This window comes from Brachyhypopomus gauderio, chromosome 9, assembly GCF_052324685.1.
Source record: "Brachyhypopomus gauderio isolate BG-103 chromosome 9, BGAUD_0.2, whole genome shotgun sequence".
NCBI lineage: Eukaryota > Metazoa > Chordata > Actinopteri > Gymnotiformes > Hypopomidae > Brachyhypopomus > Brachyhypopomus gauderio.
The window spans coordinates 12,496,253-12,523,973 of record NC_135219.1 but is presented as its reverse complement, the minus strand read 5'-3'; the positions used below and the strand labels follow the sequence as shown (position 1 = coordinate 12,523,973).

Below are 27,721 nucleotides of genomic sequence, written 5' to 3'. Positions count from 1 at the left end.
AGATGAAAGATAAAACAGTAACAAGTTTTCATTTTTTAACAGCATATTTTATTAGTTCTGTAACCAAACCAGAGAACGTAAATAAGACCTTACATATTTTAATACAGCGATTTTAACCCCTGTACAAGTAAAACAAAAAAACAAAACGTCACCCCCTCTCTCCAGCCCTTCCTCACTCACTAGCTTCTCATTCAGGCCACAGCAGCCTGACAGGGATGGAGTGGAGAGAGAGGAAAGGCCCAGCTGATGGAGGCCTGTGGTAATCACAACGAAAATTAAGTCCTTTATGCTTCTGAACTACAGTTCAATGAAAATTCTCATCTTTTCTGCCCCTTCACACACTTTTCTAGAGGCTGACACACATTAGGAATTTTCGTCTTTAATCTTGCAGCTATATTCTTAAGTATTAAAATCAAACACTGATGCTCCAGCCAACCCAGACCTTCCCTGACCTCTCTCCGCTATGACTGGCTGTCGGAGATCAGGGACCCGCCCTATGGCATTGTCAGCAGCATGGTTGGGTGAGCTGTAGGAAGGACAATGTAAAACTCAAGAGACTAGTTGGGAGAGAAAAGTGAACAACCACCACTCGTTTTCAAAGAAAGAGGTGGAGCTTGAGCTGACAGGACGTCAATCATAAAACCGCATCAGAGTAACCTAGTAACCGTTTACAAGGGTGGGGTTTCTCCCGTAACAAGTGTTCTCGCCAAAACTAAGTTTATTTGTAGGATGAAAGGGCTCTCGTACAATACTACCCTTTGGCTAGAGATTCAAAGCAAGATCACAGCTCATACTTCAATTGTCCTAACCAAAAATTGACACAGCGAAAGGCAGGTAAGAAGGCTCACAGTGGAGGAGACCGAACATCTAGGAGTCTTCTGATCAGACCCGTCAGGAAATGAGACCTGTGGCTCTAACTGCACCGATTTCTCTTTCTGGAAAATCAAACGTGCAAGGACAAGAAATGTTGATTTCACGAGCCATTTCCACCATGATTGGCCACATGGTGCGGAGGAGGGACAGTGGACATGTGGGTGTGTGTACAGGTGGGTGAGTACAGGTGGGAGGACACGTGGGTGAGTACAGGTGGGTGTGAGAACACTTAAAAAAAAAAATTACAGTAGGTTCTTCTGATCTGTCTTCAGCAAGGCTTGAACAAAAATTTAAATAAAATGAGGACAAAATTGGAAGAAAAAACAAAAACTCAGATCACAAGGAAAATAAAATCGATAAGATTCTTCAAAACCAAAATGAAAAACAAAAATTCTTCAAAAAACAAGGAAACTCCTCCAACATGTGATTCTGCTTGGGAACAAGAGAGAAACCCACCATACTATTCTAAAACCAAGCACTCGTGAGCAGCACTTATCCCAGTTGCACTGTGGGCTCACTGAACACGAGGACAACACAGTGACTGATGATTCTTCTCCGTGAAAAAGGTGGAGCAGAATTAAAGAAAAAACAAACCCAGGGGAAAAAAATAAAAAAATTAACACACCCGCCACACACTAGACGCCGACCTGCCAACAACCCACTGTCCACCACAGAGAGGAGGATGGAGGAATTATGTGAAGGGGCGGAGCTAGAAGAGGATGGGGTAAAGGTGAGTGATTTCATACACGGTGCCTCCTAATCAGCATACGACCCTTGACCCTTCAGCCATCTTCCTCTCTGTAAGCCTAGCCCTCCTGCCCCAGGGGCGCGACTGCAGGTGCTCTGGCAGATGTCTCTTCTGTCAAGTCCCTCTATCCGCCCACGTCCCCGTCCATCTGTTCACTCAGCCATCTGTCCCACTGCCCTGCTGTGTGAGGCTATTTGCCCTCTTCGGGTTTGATGGCCTGGGGCTTGATGGGGCCGGTGCGGATAGGCTTGGTGGCGGCGAGCCCCGCGGGTTTGTCGGCCTCAGTGCGATCTGGTGGCGCCCCCTGGTGGTTGGGAGCGATGCTGTCGACGGCCTTGCCCGCTCCCTCCATACGAGTGGCTTTGGTGACGGGAGCCTTCTGCTGCTGCTGCTCGGAGAAGAACTTGTGGGTGGACTGAAGCACTTCTGCTCTCTGCTTGGCCTAGATGAAGAAGAGTAATGATGAAGATTAATGCACATAGGCAGAAACAGGAGGAGGCATCACAGATGCAACTGCAGACAAGAAACTGGCTGTCCATGCATCCGAAATTAACCCAATGGAGTACCACTCAGCACACACACACACACACACACACACACACACACACACACACACAGTGGGCATTACCTTCAGGTCCTGCTCAGCTTTGAGAGCGGCCTGCGTCCCGCGGGGTGCCAGAGGGGCACCAGGTGCGGTGCGTGGCGGGTGCTGGGGACGAGGATGAGACATAAGGGGTCCGCTCAGGTTAGGAGACATGGAGGAGCCCATGGGGTTACGCTGCACCGCTCCGGGAAAGGCGTTTGCGTGAGGGGGACGCACCAGCGGAGACACCATGTTGGGCTGGGACAACATCTGTGTGTGGCGGGAGAGAGGACACGTCTGTGAGGATGTTTTCACAGAGTAACGGTGTGAGGTGTGAAGGCCAGATGGGGCCAGGGGAGTTCACACACACACACACACACACACACACACACTCACCTGGGGGTTGAAGTGAGCTGGAAAGTGTTGTGAGATGCGCATGCTCGGGGAGGCGGACTGGAACTGTTTGGGATACAGCATGCTGTTCATCTTACTGGACTGGCTGCTGGGACTGGTGGAACTCGCCCTGCGGGACACGGGGGACGCATGTTACAGGACAACGCAGAGACAGTGTGTGTGTGTGTGTGTGTGAGAGAGAGAGAGAGAGCGAGAGAGAGCAGAGAGAGAGGATACCTGTATGGACTTGATGTTGGGGGGGTGCTTCTCGCACTGACGGGAGGAGTTCCAGGTTTCACGTCCATTGCGGTTCCAAACAGCTTTAGATCCATCTCGCACATCTACAGCAAACACAGAGTCTCAGCTCATACGAACACACCGTGCGGACGCAGCCAATCACACAATTAAGAACACTGAATTCTAAAGTGTGTGTGTGTACCTTGCTAGGCGGCTGCATCATGCTGTGTGCGTTCTGGCCCATGAGGCCGCGGTAGGCCTGGTTGCTGGGTGGCTGGCGGTTCAGGTTGGGAGGCTGCGTCTGTGGGGGCGTGGGGGGCAGAGACTGGGGCAGAGCCAGGAGGGGCTGCGCCCCGGCCGATCCAAAGCTGGGCAGAGACAGCTGAGAGCCGGGCAGAGGCACCGTCACCTGGGGTCATGAGGACAGAGCCAGCGCGTCAAGGTTTATTCTTTCTACACAGCATGGCAGTTCCTGATATGTTGGTGGGTAGTAAACACCGACTTTATTTAGCTCCGAGGCCTGACCTGTGCATGTAACCACATGAGACCAGAGTACCTTATGCCCTTTTAAAAAGACATGTGTGAATGAGTGAGTACCTGTTGTAGTGCGGAGCTGGGGCTCTGGGTGGAGCTGTAGTAGCTGTTCTGTGTATGCTGCTGCACCTGGCCAGAGTAAAGGTTCGAATGCTGACCGAGTCCCTGTCGCTGAAACACAAAATCACAGAGCTGCCTGGTCAAGCTGCCTGTTTTTCTTAGAAAACGTTGGTTTGTGGTACACAGTTGTACATTGCGGGGAGGCTGGGCTAACCTGCAGGATGTGCGTGTCGATGAGCTGGGATCCGCCCATCCCGGACGGCTGGTTGAGCTGCGGTTCAAACAGGATGGGGATGTGCTGCGTGTTGGAGGTCTGTGGGAAGGCCAGGCTGGACTGAGGCTTGGCCAGCTCCGGAGGCTGGACGCCGGGGTAACTGTGCAGGGCCGTCCCCGACAGCATCATGGGCGAAGGCTGGGACAGGCTGTTCTGCATGAAGGCCTGCTGCGACCTGGGAGACAAAGCGTCGAGGAGATGCGGGTCATGTGACGGTGAAGATCCAATCACAAGACGCGGAACACACCCCCACTTCAGGGTCATGATAAAACAATGTGCGCAATGAGCTTCCAAACCTGGAATTGTTGTTTTAGGATGTATTCCAATCACATTAAAAGTAGCTGTAGGGCTGTTTGGTGTGTGCACGCGGGGGGTGTCTACCTGTAGGGCTATGTTTGGTGTGTGCACGCGGGGGGTGTCTACCTGTAGGGCTGTGTTTGGTGTGCGCACGCGGGGGGTGTCTACCTGTAGGGCTGTGTTTGGTGTGCGCACGCGGGGGGTGTCTACCTGTAGGGCTGTGTTTGGTGTGCGCACACGGGGGGTGTCTACCTGTAGGGCTGTGTTTGGTGTGCGCACGCGGGGGGTGTCTACCTGTAGGGCTGTGTTTGGTGTGCGCACGCGGGGGGTGTCTACCTGTAGGGCTGTGTTTGGTGTGCGCACGCGGGGGGTGTCTACCTGTAGGGCTGTGTTTGGTGTGCGCACGCGGGGGGTGTCTACCTGTAGGGCTGTGTTTGGTGTGTGCACGCGGGGGGTGTCTACCTGTAGGGCTGTGTTTGGTGTGTGCACGCGGGGGGTGTCTACCTGTAGGGCTGTGTTTGGTGTGCGCACGCGGGGGGTGTCTACCTGTAGGGCTGTGTTTGGTGTGTGCACGCGGGGGGTGTCTACCTGTAGGGCTGTGTTTGGTGTGCGCACGCGGGGGGTGTCTACCTGTAGGGCTGTATGGAGGAGCTGAAGAGGTCCTGTGGTTGGGAGACAGGTGGGCCCAGCTGGGCCTGGTGCTGCGCTTGCCCCTGCAGAGGGGCGTAGATGGGGATGGGGATCTGCTGCACCGCTGCAGGCTGGGAGAGAACACACACAAGCAGCCGTCAACACACACACACGTGCACGCCCACAAACAGGGGCTTCCCTGTGCGAGCGCACACACTCCAAACCTTTCGAAAACAGATTATAAGAGTACACGTAAGAAAGAAATGGCTCGTGTGTGCCCGAGTGGGTGGAGAGTACCTGTGAGAGGCCAGCCTGGAAGCCCTGTTGCTGGGCTAGAGAGGGTGGAGGCAGCCGAGGGTGGGGCGTGCTGAACAGGTGGCTGGTGTCCATGTAGAAGGCTGGGATTTGTGCTGCAGAACCTACACACACAAATCACACCCATGCAATATTTCTGAGAGACTGGACCTGCCTGCATACGGCCGTACGGGATGTGAGAGATCGTAAGGAGAAACCACAAGGCTGGGATGCTTTTACTCCGTCATGAATGTCTTGAGTGTGATTGCATGCAGTGCAGCCAGAGGGCGCTACGCTGCACGAGGCCTTTACCTGCTGCCGACTGGGACACGAACACCTGGGGACTCTGCTGCTGCTGTGGTAAGAGCGAGGGCACGCAGCCCAGCTGGGAGAAGTTGCTGGTGGACATGGTGGACGTGTGAAGCTGCTGTGGTTTCACCTTGCAGATGTTGGGAGGGTCAGAAGCAGACGTGCTCCTCGTGCTCAGGGACGACGTGGTGTAGGTTGAGGAACCTGCGGGAGAGAGAGAGCATCCGTCAGCGGACCAACACCATCACGGACCTGTAATGCGCACCAACAGGAACGACTGTACCAAACGGTCACGTGGTTTCACGTTATTGGACCTGTGGTGTCCAGGCAGGGTCCTGCAGACTACCAGATGGCAGTTTTACACGGTACGCCGGCAGTGGAAAAAAGGTATCGCAGTACTAGTTTTTGAAACTGTAGTGTACCAGCAATGTGAAGAAAACTTATGCTTTTAAAACAGCAAGAGAACTGACTTGCAAACTAAATCTTGAGGTTGCGAAATGCAGTGGAAAAAATTGAAACCAAAATTATAACAAAACAAAAAAGGTCAGTGCCATTTGTAAGACATGTGAAAGAACAAGACAAATTAAGGCTTTTTTTGTCGAACAATTTTTTTTTTTATATCCAGAGAAACGCCGTCAACATGACTTTCCTAGATGCAAGATTTAAGAGTGTTCTTGTTACTGTAGAAGAGGAAGTTCTCTTAAGAATAAGGAACTGCTCCTAAAAGCAGACGCAGTTACTTTTCCTAGAAAGCACAAGCAGGAACAAGATGGCGACCCAGATTCTGAAGCGCCAACGAGAAAAAGAACCGATCTAAAAACAGGGCAGAGAACAAATCAACAATCTAACACACCCACAACCCCCTTAGACTAAACAGGGACATCACTGATGGTAAACAGACTTCAGCCCAGCAGATGAACCCTGAGCTGGGGCATCAATATGAGGCACTGTCCTGTCTCATGGCACAAAACAGCACCCGCGCATTCCAGCATGAAGTTGTGTCTTCAGCACACGTGGAAATATCTACGCTGTTCTAGACTGAGTGGGCAGAAATGGACAGGCCCTTGTTTTCTAAGCCAAAAATTTTAACAAGGAACTAAGGTTTAGATGTGCACAAAACGCTGCTCAAACCAGTTATGCCGTTTACTATTTGGGCTACTAATGTTCTAATGTAGCAGTTCTCATGCAGAATTAAATATGAAGCACATCGGTTTATTGTTATTTTACCTTGGATGCTATTGTCTTAATTATTATTACAAAGGTTTATGTTTTGACTGAAAATGTCCAGGTTCGAATTCGAGCACAATAAAGGCATACAAGTGCGTTTCTCTCTATTTAGGAAACGGTATTGGAAACAAACACTTTGGCACGGTGACCTACCTGACAGTGAGGTGCTGGGTGTGACCGAGGCCACAGGGATCTGGGACATGGAGGCGCTGGAGAAGGAGCTGAAGGAGACGCTGGCGGCCCCCCCGCCGCTGGTGATGGGGGAGGCGGAGGACACTGGGGAGCTCTTCTCCCCCAGGCTGGGGGAGTTCTCCCATGCCTTACGAGCAGACTCCATCTGCAGAGGAGGACACGGATGCAGGTGCTCGTGACATCGGCGTGTGCACGTGATGTGATGCGTGATCGTTCTCACGTCCCGTCCCCGGTCCATGAGTGGGTGGAGGCCGCTTTAAATGGCGGGTTCTCTGGGTCGTTGTCACATGCAGCTAATATATGGAGCACTAAGGTGGAGGAGGGTGGTGGTGGTGTGTGTGTGTGTGTGTGAAACGCACCTTCAGCGTGAGGTCCACTGTAGCAGGAGACACCGTGCTGAGGCTAGAGCTCTGTTGGAGAGCTTCTCTACGGGGCAGAGGCAAGGAGTGGGGGAGAGCCACCTGAAACACACACACACACACGTTTAAGGTACACTTCACAGAGAGCAAAAACCAACAAATAAATGACTGCAAGAGAAAAGCGCTGTAAGTGTGCCTGGCTCACGTTGGCAACAAGGCTCTCCTCCATCTTGCTGCCTCCGGTGGGCACCGTGTCCGCCAGGGAAGAGGACGGGGTGGTGTAGTCAGTGACGGACTCCTACAACAGAGCATCACCCATCACACCCAACACCACCCGTATCAGTTATTGTGAGGGATGTGCTCCATGACCCCAAACATCCTTCAAGTAGGGGTGTGCGATATGACGATATAAAATCGTGAATGGCGATGACGAGTGGAGAATCGCAGGCGATCTACCAAATTAGAGAAATCGTATAGATCGCCTTTGCCAATCAGCGCAATGACTTTTTTTAACGCTGGTTCCCGCCGATGCGGCCGACGTAGGGCGTAGGACTGACCAATCGCAGCGAACTGTGCGTCTTCCACCCCTCCATGTTGTGTTTGTAAAAACTAAAAGTGGACAACCATGGCTGAAAGCCAAACCGAGGAGCTGGTAACGAAGAGGAAATTTACCTCTATAATATGGAATTGGTTCAGATTTTCTTCCACTGAACAAGACCAAACTTCAGCGATATGTAAGGTGTGCAAAAAACATGTAAAAACTTCCGATGCCAGTACAACAAATTAATTCAATCACTTGAGACGTAGGCATCCCAAGGAATATGCCAAAAGTGAAACAATGCGGGCAGCAGGGGCAGCCGCCTCACAAGCTGTGGCCTCTATGGTTTATACTTTCACGAGTGAGCGTAGTGCGCGACTCCGCACACCTCGCGCGAACCCCCGCGAACGGTGGAAGCGTTTATACAGGTACTTAAACTTGCCGCATCACTCCGCGTTCTTTGCAGGGGAAGGAACATTTACCTGACGAATTTTAATGTTGCTTTGTGTTTTCTCTTAACGTTAACAAATACGAGCCTCTTGTAATTCCAGGACGAAACATGACAGAACTTGAAGACGTTAAGATTGGGCGTTTTGAAAATAAACAACCAATAAATAAATGTGATAAAAAAGCGAATTATTTCGAATAATTTCTACTATATGTATAAATATTTAACTTAATTAAGCTTAACGTGCTGGGAAATATTGTATATTTAGTGCAATAGTGCACTTTATCAGTGTCACTCATTAAAATTTGCTTAGAAAGAAAGCGTTGTTTCCCCCCAATTTTTTTGGATGGAATATCGTGATAAAAAAATCTAAATTGTGATTTTATGCAAAAAAATCGTGCCAAATTTTTTTTCCCATATCGCCCACCTCTACCTTCAAGCATGTGTTTCAGGACAGTTCACTACACCGCACCGGATTATTCATGTTAAAAGACAAATAAAAGCGGCGAGTTAAGAGTTTCGGTTAGAGTGACTCCACCCTACCTTGGAGCTGTTGGAGTATTCAGCTGAGGGGGCAGTGATCATGCCCTCGATGTCCCCGCCCAGCTCAGGGACTTTGTCCTTGGGGGGTGAGCTGGAGTCTCTGCTGTCCCTGTTTCCACTGGGGGGGCCCTTCTCCAAGCCCTCTCCATCTGCCTGACGGCCGTCTTTGGCCTTGCGGTTTTTGAGTGAGCGTTCCTTGCCGATGGGACCAGGTTTGTACTCCTTCGGCTCAGGGGCAGCAATGTCAGGGAGCTGGGGGGGTGGGGCGGGGCACAAAGGGTGGGGTAAAGGGTAAGCGTTAAGGTCAGGTTAACCAATGAAATGGATCGGCTTTAGATGCAGATTAGGCCAGGTGCGGGGTTCCTGGTAACATACATTAGGGTTGGTGTCAGGTTTAAGTGAATCCTTGGCCGTTGCAGGTGTGTTTAGGCCCGACACTGTGCATTTGAAGCTGTTTACCTTCTGCGGTTTGATGGGTCCGGCGCGAGGCTGCTTCTGTCTCTGCTCTTTGGGTTCGGGTAGTTTATTATCGGAGGGCTTCTCCAGCAGGGCGGGGACTCCGTCACTGTCTGTGCTGCCCGCTGACTGAGGAGCACCAAACTGGATACTGTCCATGCCGAGCTCCACGCCACCATCCGTGCCGGCCTTCACGGCCTACACACACACACCCAATCACCAACATGCATGATTTCAGCAACATAATGTGTACGTGTTTAAGTTGGTGATTAAGACACTATCAGGCCACCCACCTCAGAAGTCACGGCCCCAGTGAAGGAGGTCAGAGGTTTATTCCAGGCACTGACAGTAGGCGGCTGAGGGGGACTGATGGGTCCCACTGAAAGGGAATCGGAAAGTTAATTAACTCTTTAAAAATAAAACGCCAGAGCTGCTAGACTTGCAGGCAAATTCTAGTACAGGAATGTAAAGATGTGTAAAGATGCGCACGTTTCTTAACATCCGGGAGCACGGTGGAGCCAGCCACCTTATTCTCCCACAGTTCTGTACCCAGGCTGTTGTGCGCCTGCGTCTTGGTAGAGAAGTCGATGGTCTGAGGCGGTAGTGGCGCCACAGCGCCCTCTAGAGTCTGGGAGGCGGTGGTGCTCTGGGCCTGCGTAGGAAGGCTGTGCTGGGACATGGAGATGGCGGGCTGTGGCTGCTGAGGGGGTGCGGTCTGGGGCTGGTGGGAGGGGGCGGTCTGGGGCTGGTGGGGCGGGGCAGCAGCCTGCTGTTGCTGGGAGACGGACGATGCCTGTTGTTGCTGTTGCTTCTTGGCGAAGCGCGGGGGCAGTTTGGACCCTGCTCCCCCACGGCCCTTCTCTCCCGAGCCCTTTTTACTCCAGTTCTGCAACACACAGAGGAGCACGCCGGGTTCTCAGCTTACATTCGACCTGCAGGACCTCGTGTGAGAGCTGGGTGAACACTTAGTAAATATCACCACTCTACTCTCACTCATTCCATTACAAACTGTGGCATTTATTATGTATATATTTTATTAACCAGTGCACTGAAGTTACTCTGCCAAATTTGAGTCTTTACTCGTGGGCACACGGTCAGCACAGACGGTTCCTTCAAGACTCGGGCCTCCGGTCTTCACCGGCGGAGCACCCCTCTGCTCACCTGGACGGTCTGCTCCTCCTTCTTCCTCCTCTCCTCGTCCTGCAGCCGTTTCTGCTGCTTACGGGACACTACCTCCGTGAAGCCATCGTCGTTGGTGCTGGACTGCGGGTCTTCCAGTGTCGTGACCTCCGGGTGGTCGTCGATGATCACTACACCTGAAGGCACCCGAGAGGGACAGAGTGAGCTCCCGTGAACCCACAGACTTTACAGCAGTGAACTCAAGAAGCAGAGCTCAGAGACGGTGGGTCACTCACTAGCGTAGTTGTTGAGGTCGAACTGAGACAGAGCGTTCTCCTTCTCCTTGGGTTTCTTCAGAGCTTGCTTGGCCTCCTCTTTACGGCGACCGGCTGCTGGCTCCTTACTGCCCTTCTGCCCTGGTCCTCCCTGTGTAGCATCTGTAGTCTGAGCGACAGCACTACAGAGACAGAGACATAATCTCAGTACAGAGACGCCGAAAAGAAACAGTTTAACCAAGTAAGAGAGGCTGGACGGCCAGAGCTGAGTGATATGAGCAGCTGCAGGGCTTCCACAACCAAATGAAGATGAGAAGCAATATTAAGATGGCCCTTTTTATTATTATTTTAAGGAACCTTCCAGAATTGCACTACTTTTACAAATGCATGAACAGTCTAAGCAGGAAACCCCCAATGCTACCCAGGTTAACTCCACTTCTTTCATCACTGAGAGAAACCGAAGAGAGGATCAAAACAGAGGAAATAGTGAGTGAATAAACACGTGAGAGACGGTGACTGAGCACAAAAGAGGCTAAAGATAGGCTAAAGGTAGGCTAAAGATATAATTGGCATAGGTCTATATTTGGACAGCTATTCTAAGAAAGGCGGTCCATAAAAAAAAAAACTGTGGTCCATTAACAGAACACACTACCAAAACTGGTTCTCCAGCTATAATACTTACTCAGTGCAGGAGAAACAAGGCACATAAGCCAGAGGTGTGTGACAAAATTAAGACAACAGCCAAAACTCACCCTCTGCGTCCGCCCTTCGTTCCGGACCCTCCTCGGCGTTCGCTCTTGCCCCCCGCGTACCCTCGGCCGGCTTTGGCTCCGCTGTTGCCCCTGCGGTTCTGTCGGTCCACGGGTCTTTGGCTGGAGAAGCTCCTCTTGGACGTGGGGATGGTCTCGCGTTTCGGGCCGGCCCCGCCCTCACCGGGAGGCCTGCTCTGTCCAGTGGTGGGCTGGGGGGGCGGGGAAGAGGGGGAGGAGGCAGCGATGGCCGCCGCCTCCAGCGCGTCTTTCTTCTCCTCCCTCTCCCGGCGCTCGTTGAAGTCGCTGCTCTCGGAGGCCGTCTCCCACTCCTCGTTGGCTTGGTCCGACGAGTTCTGGTTGGACAGGTCGGGCGACTTGCTGCCGGCGGCGACCATCGTGGAGGCTCCCGTGTCCGGAAGCGCCGCCTCCTGGGCGGGGAGCTCGGGAGGGGCGGGGCCTGTCGATGCCGGCGGCGAGGCGATGGGGGTGGAACTGACGACGGTGCCTTCGGGTAGCGTGACGGGTGTTCCCGGAGCCTTGGACAGTGCGGGGGAAATGGCTGTGGGCGCTGGGGCAGAAGGCGTTGCCACGACGCCTGTTGCGTCACCTGCTACGACCGCCGCTTCCCGCTCCTTCAGCCGCCTGAAACGTGGAGGTTTGTCCTGCCTGGGCGGCCGTGCCGGCCTGGGTCTTCTCTGCCTCTCCCTGGCACCCGCACCTCCTTCTCTTAACTTCTTGCTCTCGTACTTAGGCAGCCGCGGGTCCAGGAATTGGTCGTCCGGCCGAGACCCTTCGGCTTCTTCCAGCCGGAAGGTCTCCATGGGTTTGGAAGGCCAAGAGAGGCTCTCGCGTGGCGGGGCCCGTCGAAGTGGGGCGGACCTGGGGGCGGGCCGCTCTCTGCCTCCGCCTCTCCTGTTGTACACCCCTCCCCTACCGCGTCGCGTGGGCTCACCCTTTGGCAAGAATCCTGGTTTGGGCCGGCCCTCCTCCTCCCCCCGGGGCCCGGACCTGTCCTGCACGTGCGCGGGGCCAAAACCAGTCGAGCCTTTGCCTGCAGAGCGAGGTTCATGCGGGTCACGGCGGGGCAGGGCTCTGCTGGGCTTGGTGCTGGGCTCGCGGTCCGACGCTCCCGTGTCGCTGGCCGACTCCCTGCCCTCACTCTCCGAGTCCGTGTCGGAGCCCCTCTTCCGCCTCCGCTTGGGCAGCACCTCGAAATCGGAGCTCTCGCTGCGTGTTTCGCTTTCCTCGCGGCAGCGGAAGCCCGCCGCACCGCCACCGCTCAGCAGGTCGGTACGCGAACGAGGCTCTCGGTACGGGTACTCCGCCCGGCTCCGCCCACGCCCTCCTCGGCCCCGCCCACTGTAGGTGCCTCGGTAACTGCGCCCTCGTGAGTAGTACTCTCCTCGGCCACGACCCTTGAAGTTAGCATCCACTGGCCAGTCACTCTCTCTCTCAGGCATGCGCTCCCTGTCGCGGTCCCGCTCCCTGTCACGGTCCCGGTCCCTGTCGCGGTCTCGCTCCCTCTCCCTCTCCCGGTCCCTGTCGTCTCGTCTATAAGGCCTCGATGGCAGGCCAGATTCTTTCCGGGATGGCAATTTAGGTTCAGGCCGCTTCTCGTTTGATGGAGCCTTACCTGCCTTTTCCTCTTGGCCGCTGGCGGAGGCTGACCCAGCAGTTGTTTGCGGCTCTCTCGATTTGACACTTCCGGTCTCCGCCCCCTCCTCTGGCTCAGCCACGCCCTCTTTCTGCCCCTCACCAGACAGCTTCTGACCCTCCAACACCGCGGCGGCTGCGGTAGGCGGGACTTTGTGGGTGGGCCCCTCCTTTTTGGAACGATCGCCACGCTCGTGACGTTCCTCCTTTTCTCGCCTCTGCTCCCGCTCCTCCTTCATGTCACGAAGAACGGGCTTCTTTATGGGCCCGGACCTCCTCAAGGGCCTCTCTGCCCCAGGCCCGTCTCTGCGGCCTCCTGACCCACGAGAACCCCAGCGCGGTTCGCCTTTCTGTTTTCCGGCTGGAGGCTGCAGTAGCTTGTCCGCTTTGTGTGTGTTGTCGGCTGCAGGGGGCGCTGTGGTGTGGTTGCTGATCACAGGCCCTTGGCTGAAAGACTCCTTCCTGGGCGCATCCTCCTGCCTCTCCGTCGTGTCGCCAAGTTCAACAGTCTTCTGAGCTATAGAGACGCCTTCAAACCTGGGCTCTTCCAGTTTGAGAGAGTGGCTCGAACCTTGAGAGATGGTTCTCTTCAGGACGGCCTGGCCGAGGGGCTCCACCTCTTCTCCGCCGGACAGCGTGGCTGGCTCAGGTTCAAAGGACGAGATGACGGGGGCGCGGTCCGTCTGCAGGACGCCCGATGCATCTTCCGAGACGTGGGGGAAAGCAGAGAGGGGCTCGGACGAGTCTCTGAAGAACTCGCTCTTCGACCTAGGCTCCAGCGTGCCGTGCTCCTGAGGGTACACCGCTGACAGGCCTCTCTCCAACTCTAGACCTGCATCAAGTCTAACCACAAAATGGATAAAATCAAACATTTGCCTTGAAATTAACCACTTTATGCTCTGCTGAGCATGTCCACCACATGGAGGCAGTGGTGTTTAAACCAGAATCTGAAACACGCTGGGCACCAGGCATCAAGCTATACCACTACCACAGAAAAAAAAGCACTCATTACTGCTCTACAAGTTCTGAGTTTCAAGACCACCACAAAACAAAACTCCTGCATGGGCCCAGTTCTTTGGTTAAAACACTGAAACCCACCTCGGCTCTTTGCAGTCCTCCCGACCTTTAGGGGGAGTGGCAGACGGTGAGGGCTCGGTCTGTGGGTAAGGATCGGAACCCCACACCATCCTCGGCTCGCTGGGAATGCCATGCTCTCTGATGGGTCGGGTCAGGTGGTCAAAGGAGTCAGAACCAGAGCTGCTGTTGTCTGTGGGCTCTCTGCGCACCAACTGTTTGGGAGGCATCCTCCCTGCTAATGCGAACAAACACAGTCATGACATAAGAAATGGGTCTTGTATAGTAATTATACTACTATAATTATAAGTATAAGTAGTATAATAGTAATTATACTACTGCAACTCACAAATCTATTATGCATCGGTTGAAAGCTCAAAACATTTTTGTTTGTTCTTTACCCACATCTGTTTAAACATGAAATGCCCAAATATGCTCAAGCACAGGAAACAGGATAAACAGCAACAGGTAAAAATATATTATAAAAACACTTACGAGGGAGCATGTACAAAAAAAAAAAAATAGGAGAGTGAAAGGAACACTGTTGCCCCCTGAGAAGTTCACAACCCCCTGCCACCCTCAACCACACCCCTGAAGGTGGCGCTTACCAGGGTGCATGGGAGGCATATCCATGGGGGGGCGTCCGGACATCATGCGCGGATCCATGTAGGACTGCATCATCAGCCAGCGTGGGTCGAAGCCCATAGAGGCAAGGTGCTGGTGGTGGGGACCCAGGGGTTGGTAGATGGAGCGGTGCTGGGGCGGGACAGAGCTGCCCGAGGGCGACACAGAACCCCCGCTGCCCTGCTGCTGTTGCCATTGCTGCTGTTTCAGCTGCTCCTGAGAGGAGAACAGACATTGGTTAGCTCAGCAGTCAAGGTAGTTGCCTAGTAATCAGAAGGTTGCTGGTTCAAGCCCGACCACTACCAAGTTAAAATGCATTCGGTCTTAAGGTCACCAAGTGCTCAGCTAAATTCCACAAATACCCTAAGATGGTCAAAGTTCTCCCTCTGTGTGATGCCCATTCGTTTATATGGGCAAATGCATTCTCCAAGCCCCAAAGCTCCATACACATCCGTTAATTAGCCCCTACAGATGTGTCTTAAGACTACACTTTTCCCAAGCTCTCAAACCAAGACAACGGTTCCTGGAGGGAACCAGTCAGCGTCGGAGGGTCCTACCTGCTGCCTGAGAAAGCGCGGCGGCAGAGATTTCTGGAACTGCTTGGAGTATCCCGAGGTGAGGGAGGGGCGGGTGGTGGACCCGCCGTCACCCTCGTTGTCCAGCTGCGGGTGGGTGGTGTCCTCGCTGACGGAGTGATCCAGTCGCGGGACACTCAACTGAGGCTCCTCCACTGCAAGAGGAAACAGACTCACCCCTTAGATGTGAACTAGATGCAATACACAAGATATTAAATGCATCTCTTAAGCTGGCCTGGGCAATTCTGAGATTTCAAAATGAGGATGCTTTTGAACGGTGCAATAAAATACTTTAAAGTTTATTATCGTTCTGATATAAAACAAATCTCATAGTCATCTGAATGAGTTTAATGAGGTTTGTGGTCCAAAGTGACGCTAACCTCATCCCTAAGGACAGGGATGGCCGCTCCTTCCTACCTCTGCACTCGTCTGCTGTGAAGTAGTCCCTCACTGACGGCCTCTCCACCGGCAGCTCCTGGGTCACCACAACCTCCACCTCCGGCGCCTGCAGTTCTGGTGCCGTCCTGTGGGCGGGAGGGCTCGGCTGCCTTGGGACAAACTGTGACTCCTCCTCCGCGCTCGGCTCGGGCCTACCGTGGGGGGAAGGCGCGGGCACGGGCGGGAGGGGGAGCGGTGCGGGAGGCGCCTGTGTGGGCGGGGCTTCGGCGGCGGGGGGCGGATTGGGTACCGCCTCCGCCTCCTCCGCCTGGTGGGCGGGCACGGGGGGCGGGGCCGTCTCGGCGGCGGGCCGCAGCTTCTCGTTGAGGCGTTTGAGTTTCTCGGCGCAGGCGGCCAGACGTTGCTCCTCCATGCGCCGCTCCTCTTCCTCACGCCGACGCCGCGCACGCTCCACCGCCTCCGACAGCTCCGACTGCTTCTTGCGTTTCTGCCGCCAGGCCTCCGCCTCGTCCTCGCCCGCCGCGGGGGGCACGGAGGGAGGCTTCGCCACGCGGACCACCACGCTGACGGGACGACCGACTGCCTGACCCTGGAGGAACGACGGAACAGAACAGCCATGACCCCGCGGAACAAACTCAGCGACCCGCCCCCCCTAAACGACCAACGCAGAGTCATAATCTCACATTCAGTACAGTGCAGTCAAGGCTCCATGCATACACGCACATCTCCACACTTAAACCATGCATACTGTAATAGCATGAAGAATTTTATACTGTATACCTTTGTTTATGAAATTTACATTAGTATCAGTCACACACAAACACTTGTTTATTCGCACCTTGTGACTAAAATATCCTGCACAAGATGTGAGAAACACTGCAGTTATTCTGGAACTTGTTTGTGCCAGTTTTTCTTTTAGAAGATCCTGAGGTAACCTTTGTACTTTAGCCCTATGCCAGAGTTTGACTCAGCATCACAGTAATACATTATGTAATACAGTCCTGGTAATATTTAGTGTGTGTAGGGCAGTTAGAGGCCCGCACAAGTGAGCAGACTACTGTCTAGATGCTGCAAAATCTCTCAAAAACCCCCGGCCTACGTGTTGGTGATCTAGCGCAGCGTCGGAGGAGATGTGCTGCTCTTCCTGACCATTTCAACATGGTCGACTCAACGAGATTAAGCAACTCTTCGTTCACCATGTCCCACATGAAGAAAAAACAGGTGCTTTCCTTACCTGGTAGTCTTGGGCTGGTCCAGTCTTGTACTGTGTCATGCTACCTGGAGAGGGCGCTCTAGGGTCTCGGCCATCTGCCCACGTATTCTTGGCCTCGCCCCTCTCCTCTCCTGCCTCCTTCCAGGCCTCCTTGGTGTCGGTGGTGCGCGCTCGCATGCGGTCTACCTTACTCATCCATTCCCTGGAGGCAACACAGAGACTGTAAATATTAGGCCTGTGTATTTCGCAGTGTTCCAGTCTTCCAGTGCAAAGCAGTGGTTGGGACGGACATGCATGTGTTTGCCGCCTGACAGGAGTAACTCAAACATCCGAGGCTATAAAAAGAAAGCCTCTTGATTAAAATGACCGATTTATTAGTGACCTAATCAAATGCCACACTCACCAGTTCTCTCCTTTCTCCTTGGCTGTGTGATTCTCCTCGTCGTCGCTGAAGTTCAGCTTCTCCGTGTAGTCAACTTCCATCTGAGCGCCTGATAAGAGAACAACGAAACGTCATGGCCAGAACCACCAACAGGACTGAAGACCTGCACAAACTCACCGCACGGCAGAACCACAAGGTTACAAAACTCCCAATCCACCCGATTTCACAATGAGGTTGAAAAGTGTGAGACCCACCAGCCCAACCCTCGTCGGCGTCCGTGTCCAGATTGTCAAGTTCCTTGAGCTCGGAGGCGCTTACGATGGAGGGGCGGTCCGGGTCCTGCATCCAGGCCTGAGGGGGAGGCTGGGCAGGCCGGCCACCCGGCCGCGGACCCCTGAGAACGGAGAGAGAGAGACAGGAGATTAGGTGAGAGGGATGATGTATCTGGAAGTATATCATTGGTTTCTCAAAACATTTTTCCAGGTATAAAAGCTTAACAATGAAATGACCAAAGACTACATTGTTAATTTAAACAACACATGCATCTTTGGGTTGCATGACGAACATGCAGCTAGACACAATAGCTCATGTTTGATGAACATGGTGAATCAATTTCATCACAAACCATTGACCTTAACTTGTGCCATTAGAGGCCTGCATACTCACTTTGAGCCATCTTGCTGGCCAGGATATCGGAAATTGCCTTGTACAGGTGCAAATGCCATACGTGGGTATGCATGGAACATCTAGATCAGGAAGATTCAGGGTTTTGTTAATTTTCAACAAATATTTAACATCACCGAACAACTGCACCATTCAAAATGAACAGTGAGGAAATAGTAGCTAATATTACACAGAAATTTATGAAAATCAGAAGCCTGTGTGGATTTATTCAAAAGGTCAACATTAAAGTTAAGGAAGAACAGAAACTGCTGATTAAATTAAGTAAACTCCAGCACACCTTAGGCCAGGCACACACCACCAAACGTAAAATCCCAACACACTTTAAAACAAAAGCATCTCTCTCTCTCTCTCATCACAATCCACAGAACACCGTCTTTCTTTCGTAAGAGTACACGTAGAAGGCCATCAGTCAAAGAAGTGATATCACATGCAACACATTTCACAGAACTACAAGAGAATGACAGCACAGCCTTGGAGTATCGACTAAATCACAAATCTCCTGCAGTCTAAGGAACTCATTTTGTGGCAAAATCAAAGTGGAGTAGGATGTGCTACATCTCACAGGTCTTATTTGTACAGTTTTATGAGCAGAGAGGAAGTGAGAACAAACAACCCAGACAGTGACAGGAGGCACACTAGAGTCCCTCATGCACCTGCCAGTATTTGGTCTTCATCACTGGGCTCATGTGGACATGCAGTGAGTCTCCAACATTTTTATTTGATTCTTCTAGCTCCCTCATGCTTCTACCACCTCAACCTTCACTCCCTGAATTACATCAGCAACCTTCTCTCACTGCAGGAGTCACAGACACTTTGGGTCGTACATATCAACATTTGATCATATTGAAGAGCGAATCAGTGCAGGGATTGATCAGAGGGTTAAAGATCTACTTGTTTCCTCTCTGATACTACTAGACCTGGAAAATCACTTCAAATTGGGGAAATTTGTTGCAAGGGGCAAATAGGGTTATTTAAAATAAACCCCATCACCATACATTAATTCATGATTGAGTCACTTAGCCACAATAAGCTCATAATTAGCAGTTCCACACATGACAACCTGGAACATCCCATAAAACTTATTTTCTTTGCTGAATCACTTACATAAGGTGGCATCATGCCCCTGAACTGGGCGTGGAACTGGGAAGGCACGCCCCCCACAGGCTGCTGTCCGCCGTTGAGTTTGTGCTGGGGGGCGGGAGCAGGAGGCCCCGGTCTGACCTCCTTCTTCTCCCTGCCGTCCCCAGCAGACGGCTTCCCCGTCTCCTCAGAGTCGGCCGTGGGGGAGGGAGTGCCTCGACCCGCCCCGCCCTCCTCTGGGGCCTTGTTGTCCATCTCCGCGGGACTGGGAGGCACGTTCAGGTTTCGACCCCCACCTTCTCGCCAGCTGCCCACATCTTCAGAAGGAAGGAAGGGAGAGAGAGGGGGAATAGAACATTGTTATGGAAGCTTCAGGTTTTTTAATCCCTTCATATTGATCAGCTCTGGTTGGCTGGTGTAAGAGGGCTACTCTTCGCACTCTGAGGTCTGAGGCTGGGGCCCGGTCCATACGGCTCGTCCTCCTGCTCTCCTGATTTCTCTGCCTCCCCCGAGGCCTGCAGACTGGGAAACTCCTGGTGGAACTGGCTGCTTATCCGTGGGGCTCCTGTTTGAACAGAGAGAATGTCACATTTGCACTTAAATGAAGGAGACTTCATTTCCGTCGACAGTCAGACATGGAGAGCACATTTGACTCTCTCGAACAACGACCTCACAGGAGATTAAACCTCATGAAGACCTAGTCAGGCTTCGTGAGCCAACATACCTCGATTCTTAATACACAAACATAAGACCTCAGAATTAAGAAAGAGAAGTAGGTGAGCAAACCGAATGTTACAAGGACCTTTTCTACAAACCAAACTACCAAACCGAAAGGCGCAAAGACTGAGAAGGAGCATCGTGCGAGTGTGTGTAGTCCGGGACTGACCGTCAACAGGTCCAGGCGGCTTGCTGCTGGCCCAGGAGCGGCTGCTGCCCAGGGGGACGTCTGCTCCTTGAGGAGCAGCGGGCTTTGGCTGAGGTGGAGGAGTCTCCTGCTGCCTACAAACATCAGACAAGGAGAAGACATGAGGACAAACAAGGCAAAACCTTACAGCACTGCTCATTAGCAATGTGTGTGTGTGTGATATTTCATGGACATCTGATTTCTCCATTTCATGGAGATCTGCAGTGTGGGCAACATTTAAAGCAAGTCCGAAAGGATGGAAGTAAAAAGATCTAATTTGGAATGAAAGGGAGACCACAGAAAAACTGTTAACAAGAACGACATTTGCCCAAGAGGAGGACGATCAGGTTACACTTCCAAAAAGAGCGGCAAGACAATGCCTTCCACAGCCTGCAATCTTTTACCTGAGACAGAGGACGACTGATCCACACCTGACCGACTAGGCACCAAATTATTATACCAGCACCTTTCACCATGAAACGCCAATGCCACAATCTCAATATCTGCACTGAATTTACTTATTTATGGAGCAGGCATCATTTATAGGTCCTGACTACTGACAGTTTGGAGGGGAATGGAATCAGTGCAGAGTCACTGTTAGGCACCAAGCAAAGCAGCAGGACAGTGTTCATCCTTTGGGCGGATGTGGACCCTGCGATCATTCCTAACTCACGCCGATAGGTTTATTTATCCTGATGATAATCATTTTTGAAGCATTAAACACAAGGCTTTGGTAATATAACTGAAGCTGTAGCTTTTAAGTGGTGGGTCCAATTGTGACGGGAGCGTGTCCTACCGTTCGTCTCCGGGTTGGTCCTGCTTGGACGCCCAGCCGCTGCCGTCCTTGGGCACGATGCTCACGTTGGGGTCGTTGCCTTTGTTCTCGGCCTTCAGGCTGGGCAGGTTGGCCGGAGGCGGCATACGCCGACTGGCCGCAACTTTGCCCAAACTCTGGAGCCCATGTCTGGCAGTGACTAGAAAGGCAGAGCGTGTACATAGAGGGTGAGGTAGAGGGGGGAAAGGAGGGTTACCTTCAACCTGAGATGTACGTAAAACAGAGACACCCGAGATGCCAAATGATATCAAAAGCAAACAGGCTTATACAGCACAGACTGAGTCATATTAGAACTGGCATGCTCACAGAACACTCATGCTCTACTGCACACGGTGCTGAGATCTAAGAGAAACACGCGGCAGCGACTAGCACACAAAGGCTGGTGATCTGAGCAGACGATGCTCAGGAACGCTGGGGGTCAGTGTGGGAAGGGGGGGGGGGGGGGATTCCTCCGATCCAGCACTTCACATTCCTGCCTGATGAGCAATGCCCCCTAAAACCACGTGCTGCCGATGCACACCGCCTTCAAGTTAGAATTGAGAACCTTTATAATTCAGCCAAGTGCTCAGGAGAGTGTGTTGTGCGCTAGCATACCTGCAGCTTTTTGGGTTTCCAGAGACTTGCCCTTGTACGTGTTGAAGAGGCTAAGGGTCGCATACTTGGTCTTGCCATCCTTTGCCTTGGTGCTCTGGCCTGACTTCTCGGACATTTCGCTGGAAACTCATTGAGTCTGGTCCTCCGGCCTCACCCTCAGAACCAGCCTCCTGGAGAGTGTGGGGAGAGGGGTGTTGGGTCAGTCAGGTTGTCTGAGAGGTTCAAGTGTTTTGTTGCCAAGAAACATCCCAAACTATTTTGTTCTCTGCCAGCCCCGTCTTCTAACTCTCTTCAAATCCCAATGATCATTTACTGACACAGACCTACAGCTTTAAATCACAATGCCACAAATCGATGGAGCATGTTGTGTTGTCATGCCAACAGGCAGACTGACAGCGAGGAGGGGAGTGAGTCTGGGAGCAACAAGAGGCTCCATTCATAATTGATGATGCGATGTTGCACTCAGATGGGAGCCCCAGGCTGAGTGACAGTGCTGCGTGAGGAGCAGGGTCACCTCCACAGACAGGACCACTCAATTACCCCCACCCACTCAATGACGCCATGATGCCCCACACCCAGGTGTACACACACAATTCACACACTCTCTTGTTTCTTTCTCTCAATATGAAAAAGAAAAACCATCATGAAACAACATGAAACCACTTCCAACTTACCCAGCCCAAAACACATAAGAACACATACAGCATGCAAACATCCACACATGCCTCGGCTGACAGACGGCACGTTTCACTCTGAAGCTTCCTAAGAAGCTTCTTGCGCGAGAAACAAAAGCGAAAGCAGTCTTATTCTCACTGTCAAGAGTCCACACTCAGTAGTATTTAGGCCCTAACTTGTTACTAGGAAACGGGTAAATGTGTAACTAAGCAGCAACACCTCGCTACAAAACAGTTTAGCTTGATGGTAGCAAGAGGGGTTCCTCCCCCACCACGTGTAGCCATCACCTCTGCCTGAACGTAAAGATGTGACGGAGGGCAAAACACTTTTCTGTAGTACGCTCAGCTGAACTGAGCCAGAAGGACCTCACGGACGGTGGCAGTCAGGCAAGGACACGGACAGCAGAGCTAACGCCACTGCGCAGACTCCGCAGTGCAGACAGGGGGACCAGAGGGCCCTTCGGTGTAGTCACTCCTCCGAGGGACGGGTCAAAGTGCTCTGCAGAGGCCCCTGAGAAGGTGCACTCACCCATGTACCTGCACCAGCAGATGTCTCTCATCCCAGATTAGTAGCCCTGCTCCACAAGTGTACGCATGTCTCCATAGGTCCCCAATTACAGTCATTCCAAACCTGCACCAATCACATCAGTCGCGCTGCTTGGCTTATGCTGCAGTCTGGTGACCACACATTACAAGGACAATGCAATCTCTCTCGCACTCTGGGGAGAAGGAAGTAATGAAGCCATCCCACCTTGAAGAGGTGCATAACGGCCAGTGAAACATGCAGTCTGTGGGCACAGAGGGGACATTTTTGCAGGTGTAAGACCACAAAAGCAAAGAGCTGCTGACTGTACTAATTATTTCAGCATGGCTCAAGGTTAGATCAAACGGTAAAAAAAAAAAAAAACACCAGGTGCTTTGCTTTTGTTTGTAGTGTTTCTTTCAGTTGAATTGCAACCTTATACTCATTTTAAAATTCCCTCGGTTCCTTGTTTGCCAGCACATCTGCCTTCCAAATGAGAAAGCCGACCGCACTACCATTTCATCCCCAAAAAGAGCACTGAGCAAATGCCGGTATTGAGCTCGTGCCCCAAGGGGACAAACAGAAGTCAAAAGCTCTTCAAGACCAGCCAGGATTGTTCTTACAACAACCACGCTGCTCTGGAAAAAGACACTCCTTAGGCCATAGATGCTGTAAGCTTTAGGCAGAAACATACCACTCTTCTTTGCACGGCTCCTTGGTCAAACATGTTTTAGTTTCCTTCCTCAAAGACTGCCTACTCTGAAAAACTATTCACTATGGACTAGGAAGCAAGGAGAGGAACTCAACACCGAGGTCTTCCCTGGTTTGTTCCAGTTGCCAAGGCAAATAGGAAGATGAATCACGTTTAACTGTTTCTTCTTTGTCGGAATCTGATGACTGAGAATGGAAAGGTCCTCAAGTCTTGCAGCTATGCAAGCGTTTACATTTTCAACCCCAGTAGCTATGTGTAGATAGCCACGCAAGACAACCACGTACAACCTGCGTGTTTTATTCGATGATGAATTTCTGAATCGTTAAATAACCATTCAACAAATCAAAGCTAACAAAGGTAGCGCTCGAACGAACAGGTTATACATTTGTAAGACGATCTGCCTTGAGGACTGGCTCGGAAAAGGCGCGACAAAATAAGGTTAAACGGTCCAGCCACGTCTAGTTACCTGAACACGTTTCAACATCACGTAAACGCTAGCGACTCTAAACCAGTTTGATTTACTGGACACCACAACAGGGGATGCCGCTAAATTGTCAAAAGGAAAACATTATTTCTAATGGTAGAGGGTGGGTCAAAGCGGGCCGGTGAAGTGGCCTGCGTCTCGATCTTATTTTTTTTTTAAACAAGTTTCCCTCACCTACAGTCTGAGTGTTTCCACTAAAAGCGCATTAAATCAGAGAACACGCCGTGCAGCTCGCCGTGAACTCGCCCGAGCAACTGGATCCGCATCCTCGCCATTCAAATAGCCAGCAGGCTACCAGCGCTAACGAACCCTGCCGCTTCGTTGTTTCGATTAACGTCTTTATTAGGTGACCACCGGGCACCGGGCTCAGCGGAGACGCGCCGGGGCTGCACACGTTACTGGCGGTGCGGCACACGGCTAGCGGGCTAACCGCGCGAGCTCTGCTAACCAGCTAGCTCGCGTGCTGACCGCCTCAGTTCGAGGTCTTGTTCTTCCTTAAAAAATGAAGTAAAAAGTATAAACCCGACAATATTGTTTTAATAAAGGCGCCACCGTCTGCCATACCTGTCTCCGCCGGTCCCGTCGCTGACTTGAATGCTGCTTTGCCCGTCCGAGTGTCCGTGTCTACCGGCCCACTTTGCCTTCAGTGTGTGTGGCCAGTGGTGGATACAAAAGCTAGCTAGCTAGCTAGCTCAGTAGCCAGCAACCCTCAACCTCTCACAAATACAAGGCCCCTGGCGCGTTTTTTTTTTTTTTGGCCTGCCCGGTGGGTCTTCTCTTTCTCTCTTTATATGACCTGTAAAAAATGTAAATAATAAACGGGCCGCCGGCGCGGTGTCGCCGTGTTATTCGCTGTGTTTTATTTTTTCGCCGTTGTCTCGCGCGAGACGGCTCTTTCACGTCGAGAGAGGCCCCGCTCGCGCCGCGGCCTGTCGCGCAATCAAAGATGGCAGCGCGCCAATCCACGAGTACCTGACGTCATCGCGCTCGGGACGCGGCGCGCGTCTCAGAAGTAGCACGTGAAGCGATCCGCCGTCAGGTGGCACCCCCGTCTCTACGGAATCGTTCTTGGATAGCAACGGATGAATGAGAATAGCTCCGAAAAATTTTAAATGCCCAGTCTGTATTTTAAGATTTGTTGACTATAAAAATAATAATAACAAAACAGCGTTCAGGGTTATTATGTTTATTATCATAAAGCGGATACACAGAGAGCAAATAAAAATACCTCAGACATTTCAACAGATCAGCAACAAAACACTTGAACCTCTCAGACAACCTGACTGACCCAACACCCCTCTCCCCACACTCTCCAGGAGGCTGGTTCTGAGGGCTGCGGCCGGAGGACCAGACTCAATGAGTTTCCAGCGAAATGCAAAACAAGGCGTGTGGTTAAATCTAAAGAAGCTCTTTATTACGTCTTTAGATGCTGTTTTTTTTTGCTGTGCTCCATAATATATCTAAATAATTAGTATAGACAAGTACTATTACATCCAGTAAATGTGCTTCATGAAAATAAGAGTTGAAGGGTTCTGAATTTTCTAATATATAAAATAAGAAATGGTAACAATTCTAGAATTTGTAAACAAAATTTTATTTTTAAAATTTGTCTTTAATGCAGGAAACAAAGCATAAAGAACTACCATTTAGAGATTTTTAATTGAGCGGAACCATAAATTGAATCATTTCCTTTGACTGAGACTTTATGGGCTGGTTTCGCACACACACACACACACACAAACAGTAGACCTATGCCCAAACTTAATTTTCCATTGGCAATTCACATTTGGCATTTTAGATTAAGGATCAATCCATGACTTTTAAAAATACCTTTAAAATGTATGTAGTATAATTAGTATAGCCTGTATATTTCTTTGATATGTGAACATATAGCCCCTCTTTGCTGATTTGAGAACCGTCAACGCATGGACTGTGGTAATGGCAGATAAGCCCTTAACCTGTCCAGGAGAGACGAAACATCTGAGAGGAAGTTGGGCAGGCTGGCCCTGGTGTAGTAGACAGCTGAGATCACAACCGCTGTGGATGCTGTGAGGAGAAGGGGCACAGCAGAGTGGCCTGACTCCTTCTCCGGTGAACTGCGCGTCTTCAGGGGTGTGGCCACACGCTCCCATTGGGTGAGGATGGCCTGCCGAGCCCCCTCCCACCGCCCTGGCCCACGTAGCCGAAACTGGTAGGGGGTGCAGGGACCAAACAGGACCCTCAACCCTATGGCAGGATCCGTGAGGAACAGACGCAGGAGCCTGGGGCGCACACCCACTTGATCTGCCAGCTCGTCCATGTAGGTCACGTAGTCTACCTGAATAGTGTGCCTCTGAGAGGCCACGTACCTGCGAGAGGATGAAGAGTTATGGCGTTGCACACCATCGTCATCTTCAAGTAGGCTGCCTTCAAGTAAGCTTTTCCACAAATATAGCCTCCTAATTTATAACTATTACCTTTTAGCCATTGTCTCCTTCTTGGCTTTGATGTCTTCTAGCATGGCACTCTGTGAAGGCAGTTTTTTCAAACCTAAATGGCAACATGAAACAATATCATTTATGCACATGAGATATCATTTCTTGCCCATTTGAGATTTAATGAAAATATAAAAGCAAGGTTTTACAAAAGTCCTGCACACACAACATCCACATTATTAATAAACAAGCAAACTAAAAAAAATGCACATGCAAATGGAATTATGTCTCTTACTTTTGTAAATGACTAATCAAAATTGGAAGAAGCTTTCCTATGAAAGCCAGTGCTAATTTGTTACCTCATAAGTCTCTCACCTTTGAAGACACGCGTGGCCCAGCGAGCTTGCATCTCTGAGATGGGCATTATAGCTCCTAGGGGCTGGATTAGACCAATCACAGCCAGTGTGGTCTTTTCGAGGTTCGGTGGGAAGACGTATTTGTACAGTGATGTCTTGTTTTCCATTACCGGGACGTCCTGAGCAGGCAGGAAGGGGAAGGAGAAAGTGTAACCTGTGGCAAACACCACCAGGTCGATGTTGTCCTCAACTGTGCCGTCCTCAAAGACCACAGCTGAGCCACGGAACTCCTTCACGTTCGGCTTGACCAGCACAGTACCCGAGAGGATGCGATTGGGAAGGTCGTCGTTCACCGTGGGATGCTGACTGAACACCCTGCGGAAGAGAGATGGGACAGCACATGTTCACCTACTCTGCCCTGGGGTGTGTCAACTTTCCACTGCACGTAGAGGAATGAGATCTGTCTTATTCCAGGCATAGGAATAACCTGTTTTGTACCAGTGTAGTCAAGTCAAAGAACCAAAAAAAGGGGGGGGGGGGGTAGAGCAAGAAGAGAAAATTAAATACCTGTATGGTTTCTGAACTCTGTCTATACAGGGTCGGGGCCAAGCTCTCCGTAAAGCTCAGTTTTATAACTGTGAAGTTGAATTTTAGAGTTGAATTGTTTATACCTGTGTTTTGGCTTCAGGCCGTACAGCTCATGGTTGAACCTTTTATTGAGTCTCTTCTCAAACAGATCTGCTAAAATCCTGTGGGGTAAATAACGCACAAGTATTTCAGTGACCCTGGTGAATGTCATGTCCATAGGAATCCCCTTATACCCCACGCGATTCAGGATCCAAGAACCTCTCCTGGTGCTCAGGAAAACCTGCAAAGTCAGAAACAATGAAACAACTCAACACAGAAGCCCATGAAAATGTGAGCAGCATGAAAGAATCAGGTGCCCTTTAAGCTGGACACGTGCTGAAGGTGCACTGCACAGGTCTGGAGCAATGTTGGACAAACCTGCTGGGTCATCCTGCTAAGCTCCACAGCAATGTCTCCCCCTGAATTTCCGATTCCGATCACAACCACCCTCTTGTTGCGCCATTCCTCTGGAGTTTTGTAGTCCCGGCTGTGGATGTATTTCCCTTTGAATGTGTCTATACCTAAAGGTAAAACATGTTTTATCGATTTATTAAAATAAAAATAAAAATCACAATTACAATATTGGCCTTGTGTTTTAATATACTGCAAGGCATTACACAAACCCAATGTGCAGCAGTACAATCCCAATGCAGTATTGTGTTCATATTGTGAAACCATACACCCAAATACCATAGTGAAAATTATTGAACATGCTTGCATTTCTGTATATTTGGTTTCTACTACTCATTGTTTGCTAATTATTCAATGGTGTA

General features: G+C 51.3%; 2 protein-coding genes across 4 annotated transcripts in view; both read right to left on the bottom strand.

The window, feature by feature from the left end:
* Nucleotides 1-31: 31 nt before the first annotated feature.
* On the bottom strand, nt 32-24,482 carry prrc2c (proline-rich coiled-coil 2C). Of its 3 annotated transcripts, none has more exons than XM_077017232.1 (34): nt 24,116-24,482; nt 21,159-21,328; nt 20,526-20,703; nt 19,712-19,824; nt 19,265-19,390; nt 18,850-19,142; nt 17,728-17,807; nt 17,316-17,455; nt 17,083-17,170; nt 16,701-16,881; nt 15,485-16,055; nt 15,050-15,222; nt 14,477-14,708; nt 13,893-14,103; nt 11,142-13,637; nt 10,411-10,571; nt 10,157-10,311; nt 9,485-9,881; nt 9,289-9,374; nt 8,999-9,193; nt 8,540-8,791; nt 7,216-7,308; nt 7,011-7,112; nt 6,613-6,796; nt 5,236-5,436; nt 4,927-5,048; nt 4,630-4,760; nt 3,643-3,877; nt 3,432-3,539; nt 3,037-3,243; nt 2,835-2,938; nt 2,601-2,727; nt 2,250-2,474; nt 32-2,063 (listed from the first exon to the last, which is right to left on the bottom strand). In XM_077017232.1, the coding sequence occupies exons 2-34, from the start codon at nt 21,271-21,273 to the stop codon at nt 1,812-1,814; spliced, it is 8,334 nt and encodes a 2,777-aa protein (XP_076873347.1). In that variant the 5' UTR covers nt 21,274-21,328; nt 24,116-24,482; the 3' UTR covers nt 32-1,811. The 3 variants fall into 3 exon arrangements, with proteins under 3 accessions (XP_076873347.1, XP_076873346.1, XP_076873348.1); XM_077017231.1 differs by having other exon boundaries at nt 13,893-14,106; nt 24,116-24,481; XM_077017233.1 differs by having other exon boundaries at nt 9,545-9,881; nt 13,893-14,106; nt 24,116-24,481.
* Nucleotides 24,483-24,721: 239 nt separating this feature from the next.
* Nucleotides 24,722-27,721, bottom strand: part of LOC143523080 (flavin-containing monooxygenase 5-like) — a 6,645-nt gene continuing 3,645 nt past the window's right edge. Inside the window, exons 5-9 of the mRNA XM_077017234.1 lie at nt 27,327-27,469; nt 26,993-27,189; nt 26,341-26,696; nt 26,008-26,080; nt 24,722-25,899 (exon numbers count right to left, since the gene is read on the bottom strand). Of these exons, the coding sequence (XP_076873349.1) occupies nt 25,470-25,899; nt 26,008-26,080; nt 26,341-26,696; nt 26,993-27,189; nt 27,327-27,469 (1,199 nt within the window). The 3' untranslated portion in view covers nt 24,722-25,469. The remainder of the gene's footprint in view (nt 25,900-26,007; nt 26,081-26,340; nt 26,697-26,992; nt 27,190-27,326; nt 27,470-27,721) is intronic.

Bases quoted from the DNA above. Each gene is read 5' to 3' on its own strand.
- prrc2c (XM_077017231.1), bottom strand. From the start codon at position 21,273: ATGTCCGAGAAGTCAGGCCAGAGCACCAAGGCAAAGGATGGCAAGACC. The intron at 9,882-10,156 runs GTGAGCAGAGGG...TGTGTGTTGCAG, and splicing joins AGGAGGAGCAGACCGTCCAG to AACTGGAGTAAAAAGGGCTC. The intron at 6,797-7,010 runs GTGCGTTTCACA...CCTCCTCTGCAG, and splicing joins CAGTGGACCTCACGCTGAAG to ATGGAGTCTGCTCGTAAGGC.